We start from the raw sequence: 13,162 nt of genomic DNA, 5'->3' as shown, positions 1-13,162 counted from the left end.
AAAACCCAAGATGAAAAACTCCCTTAGTAAATTTTGATGCTTAAGCAGTTAAAAATATTGACAAAGAAAAATATCAAACAAATATCATAGAGGGGAAAAATAAATGTTAATTTCAATATACCTAAAATGTCACTGTTTTTTTTTAAGGCTCTATTGTTACCGTGGCATAGAATTTAAAAATTTAAGTGTTTTCTATTAGAAACTGTAATCAAATCGGTTGCATTTGTATGTTCCAACTAAGTTGAAATTCTGAATAAGATCATTTTAAGTTTAATAAATTAGTCTTCATTTACAGCTTTAAAAAAAAATTGGCCAAAACACTTTGGTCAACATTACATGTAAGTTCTACTTGAAAACATTAAAAATTACCCTCCAAACCAAAGTTTCACATATGCCTTATTTTATATTATTGTTCCAAAAGATTTTTCTGTCCGTATCATTAAAATCGCCCTACCTGTTTGGACCGAGGTCTACCAGGAGAAAATTTTCTTTTGGTAATAGCTGGTTTACCCATGCCGATTTTTGGAGTGACTGAGATATATGTTGTTGGCATAATGTTTCCAACAGAAGCACTGAGGGTTGAAGGGTAAGTGTGCAGTATGTCCTGGGAAGGCAAGTCTGAAGAAAGTGGAGAGGAAGACACATTTGCCTTGCTTATGTCTGCTGCAGACACAAATGACAACTCTGTCTCAGATGGTAATTTCACAGATTTGTCTTCTCGGCATAAACCATCTTTCAAACAACTCTCAGCTGCAGGAGCCATTTCAAAGTCCGTAAATGCAGTGGAAGATTCAGAACTTGCTTTCTGTTCCATTTCTTCTTGTACCCTTTCTATAGCCAACTGTTCCTTAGAACATAAAGAAGTACTTTCCTTACACGGGGACACTAAGGTTTCTGGTGGAACAGTGGCAGATTCAATGGTCAATTTTGGAGGCTGTGATTCTTCCGCAGATGCCAACATTTTGGATTCCTCTAACTGCAGGTCCTCATGCTGCACAATGATCTGGTGCGTACGGACTTCAAGATTTTCTGTCACTTCCATTTTGTTTTCATTTTGATCTTCACAAATACGCATTACTTTAGAAGACATTTCCATTTTTTCACTATCAACTTCATGAGAAGTCTGATTTTCTATTTCAGGATTCATTTTATCTTGGGATGATTCTACAAAATTTGAAATATTTGTTATGTTAATGTACTTGTAAATTTAAAAATTTAAAATTTTCTGGCTTAAAAATAATAGGCTCCAGCAGGAAAGGGGGGGGGTGGGGGAGACAAGGGATTTCCAAAGCACATTTATGGTTAAACCCTGACTTAAATCAGAAGGTATTTATCAAGAAAAACAATTATAAATGAATAAAGACCAAAATGTACCAGGATTTATGAATTAGAACTGGTCACAGATCAGGCCAGAAAAGCTACAAAAACATCACCTTAATAGGATCCCCAGAGTTTAAGGTGGTTTCTGGTAAAAATATTAAAACAGAACTTCTAATATAATTCTATTAAACATATATGATGTTTTACAATTTGAACATTTACAAAAAGATTTACAACTTTGTAGGCAAAGTTATACTCTTTCAACAGCTAGAAAAATGAGGCTCAGTGATCTTACTTGAGGTATCCAAGTTAAAAAGTCTAGTCTAGAATATAAAGCGAATTTGCAACAGCAGGCACTCGGATGTACACAACTCAAATGAAATATCACTGAAGTAACTGAAACTCATTCTGCAGACTATGAGTAACAATCACAGATAGAAAAGACTTATTTTACTTATTAGCTGTACCTGCTAACATATACATTTTTTGGATATAATCTTTGTATTTCCTCATCATCAATAATTAAACAGTCAAAGCTTAGCAAGTCAATAAACATAATTAGATATCAGAAATATCTAAAGTCACTAACTGGTAAATTTTAAGTCAGGGTGCTAGTGTGTTAAGCGTTTAACCCAATCATGCCTAAAAACAAAGTCAGAGATCCAACTTACATGAGTCCTACGTGGCTCTATCAGGTAAGATCACTGGATAAAAAGCACTTATTCCAAATACTATCGAGGTCATTTCTAAGTTACACCGAGAAAGTTATTAATTTCCTCATTTACTATTTACTGTGGTGACTACACTGAATCTGTATTGTTATCAAAGTGAAATCCCACTTTTCATTCCTACTCCCTGAAAGACTACAGTTGAGGATAAAGGAAAAAAAAACATCAAATAACAGATCTGATCATACCAAATAATTTTACACACAAAAATGCTTCAAAAATACTTAACATTAAAAAAGAATGATTAGAAAAAAGATGTTTTAAAACAGAAAATTACATATAATGAATGCAATCATTTGAGTGACTCAAGTGAAAAAACTTATCCTAATGCCACACAAAGCCAAAATTATGGTTAATAGAAGACCAATTACCTCAAGTCTCACTGGCAAAGAAGAAAATGTGGAACACACATGCAGACTACAAGTATATTCTTCTTGTACACTAGGCGGGAAGTATTTTTTTTTTTAAAGATTTTATTTATTTATTCGACAGAGATAGAGACAGCCAGCGAGAGAGGGAACACAAGCAGGGGGAGTGGGAGAGGAAGAAGTAGGCTCCCAGCAGAGGAGCCTGATGTGGGGCTCGATCCCATAACGCCGGGATCACGCCCTGAGCCGAAGGCAGACGCTTAACCACTGTGCCACCCAGGCGCCCCTCTAGGCGGGAAGTATTAAGATGAAAGTGTAAACATGCTCTTCATCCCAAGCAGTTCTATTATGCTCTACTCCTAGTCTTCTATAATAATTTTAACTTATTTTTTTTTAAGATTTTATTTATTTATTTGAGAGTGAGAGAGCACGAGCTAGGGGGGAGGGGCAGAGGAAGAGGGAGAAGCAGACTCTCCGCTGAGCAGGAAGCCTGACACAGGGCTTGATCCCAGGACCCCAAGATCATGACCTGAGCCAAGGACAGTCGCTTAACTGACTGAGCCACCCAGAAGCCCCTGATTTTGACTTGTTTAATAACGAACACTTGATTTAGCAACTCTACAGAGAATATAACCTCCTTTAGAAATCCAATGCCAATTCTTTTCAAGAAAAGGATCGCTTAACTAAAAGATTTCATTACTGTAATGTGTATATAGCAATAGTAAATAATTCTTTGGGATAATTCATTTGAAAAATTAACTTAATAGATCATGACTCGAATCTGCATAGCAGTCATAAAAGCATTATGCTGTAATTCAATCAAATTAGATAGTACGCTTACCAGAAATGAGAAGACCGTGTGTATCAAGACTTTCTGGTGGGTTACTCTTCTGCTGCTCTTCTGTGTGGATGTGAACTGCTGTGAATGACACATTTATGGAATCTCTAGCAAGGACTCAAAATTTCTCTAACATTGCTTTCTCAGTAGTAAGTTGAGTAAGATTTTTATCCCACTGCCAAATGCCAATTCTCAATATAAGCACAAAACACACTGTTACTATTTATTAGTAAAAGTAGGGTATGGAGATGAAATTAGGAATCTGATTATGCACTATGACAAGATGTATTGTTACAGATAGCTTTGTCTTATTTTTCTTCACTTTACATCTTATGCAATATACCTTTTAATGAAAGTTGTTAAATGCAAAACTGAGGCTTTGTATGTATACACTCAATCTATATAAAATTTCACATAAAATCCCAGACTGTCAGATGAACCCAAGATTAAATTTAATAAGTTTTCCCCAACCTTGTCTCATTAATTCCACATCCTCAAGTATAGTAATAGCTATTATCAACACTGCAAAAAGCTTAATTGAAATATCATTGAAATAACTGAAATACCCTCCACAGAACCACTGAGACAATCTAAAACAATAAATTTTTCATTATCTCAGCATGAAACATCTCACAATCAGTAACAGCTCTAGTTAGTAATTACAAATATAACTAAAGAAAAAGAAAATAATAAATTGCTTTTTAATGAAAATCACTTGGCCCCCAAAGTATATATTTATGATTATGTCTAGATTGCTGCTGAACTACAAATATATACATGCCCTTTCTCTATTAATTTCAAATGTTATTTTACTACAAAGCTCCTCTCTAAACAATTTCCTAAGTGACTATATGTTGTGGCTTATTTTTATTTAGGATAGTAAACTTTAAGTAAATTTCACGTATTCACTGTATATACACATTTTCTTCAGAAAATAAACTATATCCATTACCAAAAACATCTTACCATCTGGAACAATTCCAGGTGTTGACTCCTGACCATTGATGTCTTTATTAATTGCTTGCTCTGGAAATACCATATGGTCCTCAGGTCCTTCAACTTCCATCTCGTTGTTATAGTCTTAACAGAATATTATTTATTCTTTAGCTTACAATAAGTTTTTCTGATTTGTTAACTATGTAAATAATTATTACTTTGCTATAGCAAGGGTAAATTATCACCCAAAATGCCATAAATTCTTCTTCACATTTTTAAATTTTCAACCATAAATATATCTACATTTTAGATGTAGATGTAAAAACATCTATATTATGAATTAAAAGGCTGTTGACATATTATTTTAAAAGAACATTCCACAACTGTATGATGATGGCATCTTGGAAACAAAACATTAGTAATTAAGATGTGTCTACTTAAACCTCTAACAGATAACACAGGACTTTATAAAAGTTGCCATTCATATTGATCAAAACGAAAAATGATCTGTAAGCAGGTTTACCTGCTTTAATACCAAAAAACTTGTTATTATGTTTACAACCAATGGTATACTACTAAAATTACTTAAACCAAATTTTGGGCTCAAAAGATATGAACTAACATTTAAGAAGGACATTATAAAACTAAAACTTGTTCGGAGTGAAAGAACCCAGGTTATAAAGTACCAACTAGGTCATATGGCCAAACACTGAAAACTTGCACTGCTGGCTCAAAGAACACAACTGGAGTAAGGCACACCAGTCCTGGAACTCAAGTGGTTAGTAGGAGAAGGGCTGCAGAGTAGCCAGATCAGATGTCAGCCATCAGATTCAGAGATGACCCAAGTCACATGTATACTTAAAGGCTGAGAAATTAAGAATAAGATGGGACCTGATACACAGGATTCCCTCATCATGACTAACATAATTTATTGGACACTGGTTGGCACAACATCAAAAAACAAACAAACAAACAAACCCAAATTCTCAAGCTTACCTGCAGTGACTTCGGCCATCTCCACTTCATCACCTGCCTGTAATGGATCCATCTCCACTGCTATGTGTTTACAATACATGCAGATATACTCTTCTTTGAACTGAGAATCCAGCTCATGATCTGCTGGTTTGTCACATTCTAAGTGAACCCATCTGCAGTGATAAATATATTTAAATAAAATTTTCTAATTTAAAGACAAGTTACTATCCAGGGAAAGAGGCAACTGTTGAAAACTGCGTACAGGAAGGGTTAAGAATGACAGAAGAGGGGTTATAGAGGTTGGCAATTGGTGAAGGTTCTAGAAGAGAAATTGGCATTTTCAGAGGTCATTAAAGGTGTTCACATATTTTTACTTCCTTATTTTTAAACCATTTCCTCCTTACATTTCCCTCTTAATGCTCATTTCTGGTCTTTTGCCCATTCACTTCCTTATGCCTTCCAGATTCATAAATGTGTAATTTAATTTCACCTTTAAAAGCACTCAGTACCCAAAGGATCATTAGAGTGATAAAAGCTTGGAACTCAAAGATACATGGTAGCGCAAAAAATCACATGGATAGAACTGACCAAACACTCAATGGAAGAACTGTATCTTCTTACCTTTTGCACATATTACAATGAAGCATGTCTTTCTGCAATTCTGGATGGTAGCACTTCCCACAGAAAGGACATAAGTTATCCTGTTGTTGGTAACAACTGTCACATACCAAGCAATTGTGGTGCCACTGAGAACTAGATCGTGTGCCACACTCTACACATATTCTGCAATTCTAAACACCAGAAAAAATGAAAACAAAAACAGTTTGTTATGCATTTGTATTGCAGTTCTGGTGTGAACCTTTCTGAAATCAATGAAACATTTGTACATTATACATTAAGCTTTAATTTTCATGACACTAATTTAGGGTATATGTTTTTGAAAAAGCAGTGTGTTTTGAACATCTGATGAGACACCATTCAATCTGCACTAAAACCTCCAGGAAAATGTAAATAGGGGCTAGAGACATCCAAGAAAACATAAATAGGGAAGGAAGAAAACCAAGAACATAGCAACCCAAACTTCAAAAAAGAAACATATCCCAGAATAAGTCTATTCAACTCTGGACCGTGAAAACAAACCGGTGCTTCTGAACAACTTCGTTTGCTTATAGGTAGCTCAGGAACTAAAAGCAAGAATTCAAACTGAAGAACTATCATGATCCACTCCAAATGACTTGGAGTCCGAAATTGTGAAAGTAAAATCCACCTCAAAATCCAATTACGTGTTCTCATATTTTCAGAACACAGAATGGCACTATCCTTAAAAAGGAGAACTGTCTGTGGAGTGCAAGGCCTGCCAGAAGCCCAATATCACCCTCTGCTGCACCTTTAACCAACTCATCTTAAAATCCTGGGCACACAGCTGATAAACTGTAAGCTCTCATTACCCACCCCAATTTCCAATCTAAAACACCAGAAAAAAAGAAACCACTTTTTTGAGCTGCCGTATATGAAAGATTTGCTTATCAAAGAAAGAGAAACTAGCATGAACCAAAGATTTGCTAAAGTCTTACAGATTTAAAACAAATGCACTCATAAATATCGAGGTAAAAATCCTGAATAAAATATCAGCAAACAGAGTTTATACAACATATGCAAGAATGGTTAAATATTAGGAAATCTAGGGGCCCCTGGGTGGGTTGGATAGGTGTCAAACCCTTGATTTTGGCTCAGGTCATGATCTCAGGGTAGTGAGATCAAGCCCTGCTTCAGCGTTGGGCTCTGCATTCAGTATGGAGTGGGCCTGAGGTTCTCTCTCTACCTCTCTCTCTGCCCCTCCCATGCCCCAAGCCCCCAACCCCCCAACCTCTGCCTGCACTTTCTCTCTCTGAAAGAAAGAACGAAAGAAAGAACGAAAGAACGAAAGAACGAAAGAAAGAAAGAAAGAAAGAAAGAAAACGAAAGAAAAGAAAAGAAAAAAGAAAAGAAAATTTATTAGTAAAATCTGACATATTGTTAGGTCTGAAAAGAAAAAACAAATTACTGTACAAATTACTGAAAAAGCTTTTGGAAAAAATCAAAAGCCGAGCCTTTTAAAACAAACAAACAAACAAACAAACCTCTTCAGAAAGTAAAAATGGATGGGTATTTTCTAAATGTGATACACACACACTTCTTGCTTATAAAGCCAGGATTGTACTTAACTGGGGGACCCTCGAGGCATTCCCACTAAAGTCAGAAACAAAGCAAAGATGCCACCTATTTCTACTACTGTTTAGTTAACATGGTTCTGAAGCCAATGTAAACACTGAAACAAATGGAAAGAGGCAGAACAATAGGAAAAGAAAAAACAAAACTATCTGTAGAGGACAAGATAGTGTATTTGGAAAACCCTAGAGAGTCAATCATAAATTCAATAAAAGAATTAAATAAAGCAGGATACAAAACTGGGGGCTCAAGAGGTAAGAATTAACATATATACTCAAACATACACAATTTATAAATGAATTTACACCAATAACTCCAATTCTGATCCCTCCCACTGAGTTCTTGCCTTCTCCCATTCTTGTATATCTATTCTTCTGTAGTCCCAACAACATCAACATGTTTACTCAATTGTTCACTTAAATAAACAAACCTACCTCAGTTTGCTCTCAGTAATTGATTTTATTCCCTTTTTTAAAAATATATAGGATATTAACATGCTTTCAAAAGTCAAAGTTATATAAACAGTTCTACTCAGAGAATTGTCATTTATAAATTATGTACATATGTGATTACAGGCCCATTTACTTGTGTATGTACGTGTGTATGCATGTAAATACATGCACATATTTCTTGCCCCATCTGCTGAAAGGACAAAGAAGCAAACACCCCTGTACCAACGAGCACACCGAGCACCCACTTTCCACTAAAGGAACCGGACCTACATATGGGAAAGAAGGCTGATTCCCAGGCTGGGGCAGGGAGATGTGAGATGAGCTGGGACATCTTGCGATGCCAAAATGTAACAAAGTGCTCCAATAAATGGTGAGGACATGTCACAAAGGCACAGGAGCCAGCCTACAGAGGCTACCAAAGGGAAATGTAGGACAATTTGAGCATAAAATAGATTAGGTAAAGAATTATGAATTACTGAAAATAACATGAATTTTTCAGTCAATACTGACAATAAACAAATAATTGTGACATGTAGAAGAAGGGAAAGTTCTTGCTTAGTGCAGAGGCCTGACTGGCAAGTGTGATGGAATGCTAGAGTCGCAAAAGCATCATTTTACAACCAACATGTAAAAATGCATCAAGCAATGGTTCCTAAAATCTTGGAGGAAATTCTGAGGAGCAAGATATTCACATGGTCTTAAATATCTCCTCATATAATGTTTTATTAATTACGAGAGACGGAAAAAAATACTGGAGCAGTTTAACTGCAGTGTGACCAAATTATCAGAATGCACGTTACCTATGAGGGCAGGATGAGCACCAGGTGCCTCTAGCAAAGGCACCCTGACAAGGGCACATCATCACCTGGGCAGTATTCTGGCCAACGATGCAAAACTCTATATTAAACTGGGAAGAGGTATCAGACAAAGACAAAGTGAGAAAAGTTCTATCTCGAGGAAAAAAAACCCAGGTATGTGGGGAAGAACCCTATTCCTCAAAATATGTCAAAATCAAAAAGACAGAGTAGGACTCAGGATATTTTCCAGATTAAAAGAGTCCAAAGTGAGAACTAAATATAATAGCCTACCCTAGAGTAGATCTTGGAACCCACATGGGTGGGTGGGAATGCTATACGGGATATTAGATCAAGTGACAAAATTGAAATATGGATAACAGATTAGATGAAAATACTTATACTGATATAAACATATGAAGGTGATAACAGCACTGTGATTATGTAAGAATATCCCTATGGTTAGGAAATACACACTTAAGTGTTTAAGGGTAAAGAAGACACAGTATATGTAAATTACCCTCAAATGGTAGGGCTAAAAACAGAGACGGAGGGAAGAAGAAGAGAGAAAAAGAGTACACGCAATGATACTGAAACCCTAACAAAGGTAAAAGGTAAATGGTATGGGTATTCTTATTTTTCCAACTTCTAAAGTTTAAAATTATTTTTCAAAGAATTCATGACATACCAACACACAGCATTCTTGACAGAGAAACAGGAAAAAGAAACCTACCTGACAATGACTGGTATAAAACAAAGTTCCTGAAAAGATTACCCTTACTTCAGCATGAGCAGCCTCACTAGTCTGACACCCCCATGAAGTCAGACCTGTTTGCCCACGTGCATCTCTGGCCCCTCCACAGTGTTTGCCAGACAGTAGGCCTTCCAATGTTAAACAAATGAACAATTATGACTAAAGACTATAGACACCTATGAAAGAATTTAACAGTAGAGGGAAAGGATCATTCTTCAAATTACTCGGTGGATAAGCCTTCCTATGGAAAACTCCAGAATAATTCTTTGGGTCCTTAATTTAGACATTATGATGGACACTATATGCATCATCTCTCTAAAGCCAACACCCCTGTGAGGTTAAGTTCTAATAACATTCTCTGGGCGGGGGGAAATCGGCTTAATAATTTGCCAAAGCTCCTGTATTTAGTAACTGGAAGAGTGGAGATCTGACTTCACAGCCTAATCTTTTACCAATATTATATACCTCCACAGAACAGAATTTCTTTAAAAAACTATCCAGTTGCATTCTTAGCAATATTATACATGATTCAGTCAGTCACTGTGAAAGAGCACAGCAGACTGTGATAGAGAGCAAATTAGTAAGAGAGCAAGACAAAGATAAAAGTGAATGTCGAGAAATAAACCCAGCATTCTGAAGACATTTTCCTAGATAATGAAAAACATAATAAAGAAGATAATGAATAAAAAGCAGGAAACAAAATTATCTAGCTATTACTAAACATTAAAGAGACTAAACATTAAAGAGACTAACATTAAAGATGGCAATATTAAAAAAAAAAAAAAAGCACAGTTAACCAACACTTCTTTGGACCTGTTTCTGGGCCTGACTAGACACCGACAGTGTTCAACATGTTCCAGGCAATACTAAGGAATGCAGAACCACAATCAGATACAACCTGGAAGCAAATTCAAAGAGCTGACAAAAATAAAGATCCCAAAGCTCTTAAGTAGAGAAAAGGATTACAGTTAAGTGAACATTAAAAAGGGGGAGGGGGTAAGATTTTTCTTCTGTGATAACACAAACTGGGAAAACTGGGGGGGAGGCAGGGTAAGGTCAGGGTTCCACAGCCTAAAAAAAGAAAAAGTTGTAAAATAAAATAGTACCAAACAAGTTCTTATCATAGTCTGAAGACAACAGTCTCTCTCAGATTTGCAGGATTATCAGAAAAATTGCTATTCCTTAATGAAGCATAACCAAGAATCCAAAGAAGACTGGTGGTTAAATGAGATTGAAATTTACACAGAAAATATATTTTTTTGCAAGGAAAAAGTGACAAGGTTTACAGTCTCATTTGATTTAAAACAGAGGGGAGAGAAAGGAAAAGGAAAATTGCTCATTTCTCCATTTTCACTGGTAAGTGGGGGAAGAAAACACTTATACTTTCAACATTTCTAACTTAACATTCACAAAATAAGATTCTTAATTGCAAGTCACTGCAGAAAATAAAAGGAACAGAAAAACAGAAAGGAAATCAAAAGAACTAGTTTGTCTTAAAATAGCCAAGCATTTCAATTGCAACCATTAATCTAAATAGTTAACTCTATTAAACCTTTCAAAAAAAATTTTTTTTAAATGACACAGAAGGATCCAAAATAAAAAAGATGTGAACAGATTACATTCAACTGGTAAACTAAAGCCTTATGAGGCCATATTGTCGGACAAACAAAAATAGCTGGTTCAAAAGGGGGGGGCATTACACAAGAGAGTAGCTTTACACTAATAAAAAATAAAAAGCACAACATATCAACACTGACCTGACCTACCCGCTAAATAACAACCAAAAATTATTAGTACTGTTTACAAAAGGAAAAGTAAAATACAAGGAGAAGCTGATGAGGAAAACTGCAGTGGTCAATTTCATCTACATCCTAATAGGTTGTCCAATCAGCTAGTCAAGAAATAAAAAGGACTTCATCTATCTAAATAAAATTAATAAACACGCATAATACACCTTAAAGTCACTACACAAGTATCAAAATACTTGTGAAGTAGAAAAAACACTAATTATTGCGTTAAATACAATTAAAGCAGAAGTTAACATGCTTAAGCACAACTTAAAAACAAAATGATACAGTGATTAGGTCGGATGTACACACAGATAGCTACAATTACAACATATCTGCTTGCAGCCAAAGCTATAATCAAAGGTAAATTTATAGTCTTAAAAAATACGCTTTTTTCCTTAAGAAAGTAAAGAAAAATTTCGAATTCACCTTCCTATTTCAGAAAAGTAAAAGGGCAAGTAAAGGTGTGTGGAGGAGATGAAAGCATAAGCGTACAATCTGTCGACCGCGGGTTTTTTTCTGTAGCCCAATAATGACGAGAGAACACGCTGGAAGCTCCGCGTCCAGCAGAAGGAAAAGACCGGAACTGCGGAGAGGCCGGCGGCAGCTCGCACCTCGTCCGCCCGCAGGCCCCGCCTTCCCCGAGCCGCACCTGAGGGCAATTACCGCAGGCTCCCGTCCCTGGGGCAGAAGGCCCCTCCCCTGCAGACCCCACCCTCGGGCCACGGCCGCACCGAACTCCCCGCCCACCGCCCCAGAACCAGGTGACGCGCCGCAAGTTCCAGGTGCCCCTCTCCCGGCGTGGTGGGGCGTTGGCACAGGTGCTGGTCTCCCTCCGCGTCCCCTCCCACCCCCTCACCCGCACCGCGTCGTCGCGGTCCTCCAGGAGAGCTCGCCTCCCTTTCCAGGACCTTCCTAGGACAACAATCCCCTACCCCAACTCCGCCAGCCTTCCTTCCCGCGGCCGGAACGCCTTCCCAGCTTCTGGAAGAAGCCTCGGGCTGGCGCCACCTCACAGCCTGCAATCCCGGCAGCCCAGGAAGCCTCCACCTGGAGGCTGACCCCCGCCCTCGGGTTCCAGGGGCCATTTCGGGCACCCCACTCCACCCCACCTGTCTGAAGCGCGCCCCGCTGAAGTCAACTGAAGGGCGGTGCACAGGTAACAGGAGCGCGTTTCTGTGCCGCTAGGACAAAAGAGTGAGGATGCAGAGAGATCACAGATGCGGTCTGGGAGGGCTGTTTTCTGAAAAGTGTAAAGTTTTCATAGAAATGCTAACATTAAAAAAATTAAAATTTAACCGACCTTCAAGGATACCACAATGCAGATTTTAATACCTGCATTTAGCATTTGTATTTATTATCATGTTAGTCCCAAGTGCCGTCAAGAGTGTACAAAAGATGCAAGATTTTACACAGTAAATTATGGTAAAAAGAATGAGCTGTTTGGATGGCACAGGGAACAATGCACCATCCATGGAGCCAGCAGAGAGGATTATCTTCACTGACACCAACTGACAACAGTTAAAGGGCAAACAACATACCAGTAACTTAAAATGAGGAACTAATGTTCCATATTTTAGAAATAATTGGATTGATTCCCCCATTTAGTACAGATCTCAATTGTACCACAATGGTGTACTTTATACTTATTGAGTGACACTTCATTACATCTAATGTTGAAGCACTGCTTGCTGGCACTTTGAGGTCTGAACTAGTTAACAGGGTCACGGCATTATCAATACTATTTTTATGCAATAATACAATAGGCATTCTCTGTATGGCATCATTAAAGCCAAAGGAAAAGCTTACACACTGAACTGGGCATGAGAAAATATCTATTAAACCCAATCTTGGCAATTTAGTTTCAAAGCAAAATTGTATGTCAGATGAAATTAGTAATTACTTTATAAATTCTATTTAGTTTTTATTTTTTAAAAGTCCGTGTAATTATTGAAGATAAAGTTTATGCCTAGTTTCATTTCTGTTCTATAAAATTTAGATA

At 37.1% G+C, this 13,162-nt stretch overlaps 1 protein-coding gene across 1 annotated transcript in view; it reads right to left on the bottom strand.

The window, feature by feature from the left end:
• The window catches only part of KMT2C (lysine methyltransferase 2C), a 271,020-nt gene that overhangs the window by 99,061 nt on the left and 158,797 nt on the right, over positions 1 to 13,162 (bottom strand). The window contains exons 10-14 of the mRNA XM_040643770.1: positions 5,787 to 5,956; positions 5,187 to 5,338; positions 4,221 to 4,334; positions 3,258 to 3,335; positions 455 to 1,164 (exon numbers count right to left, since the gene is read on the bottom strand). Coding sequence (XP_040499704.1) covers positions 455 to 1,164; positions 3,258 to 3,335; positions 4,221 to 4,334; positions 5,187 to 5,338; positions 5,787 to 5,956 — 1,224 coding nt within the window. The remainder of the gene's footprint in view (positions 1 to 454; positions 1,165 to 3,257; positions 3,336 to 4,220; positions 4,335 to 5,186; positions 5,339 to 5,786; positions 5,957 to 13,162) is intronic.

This window comes from Ursus maritimus, unplaced genomic scaffold (assembly GCF_017311325.1).
Source record: "Ursus maritimus isolate PB19 unplaced genomic scaffold, ASM1731132v1 scaffold_3, whole genome shotgun sequence".
NCBI classification, from domain to species: Eukaryota; Metazoa; Chordata; class Mammalia; order Carnivora; family Ursidae; genus Ursus; species Ursus maritimus.
Note: the sequence above shows the minus strand (reverse complement) of the source record. Positions and strands in the feature narration are given on the sequence as shown.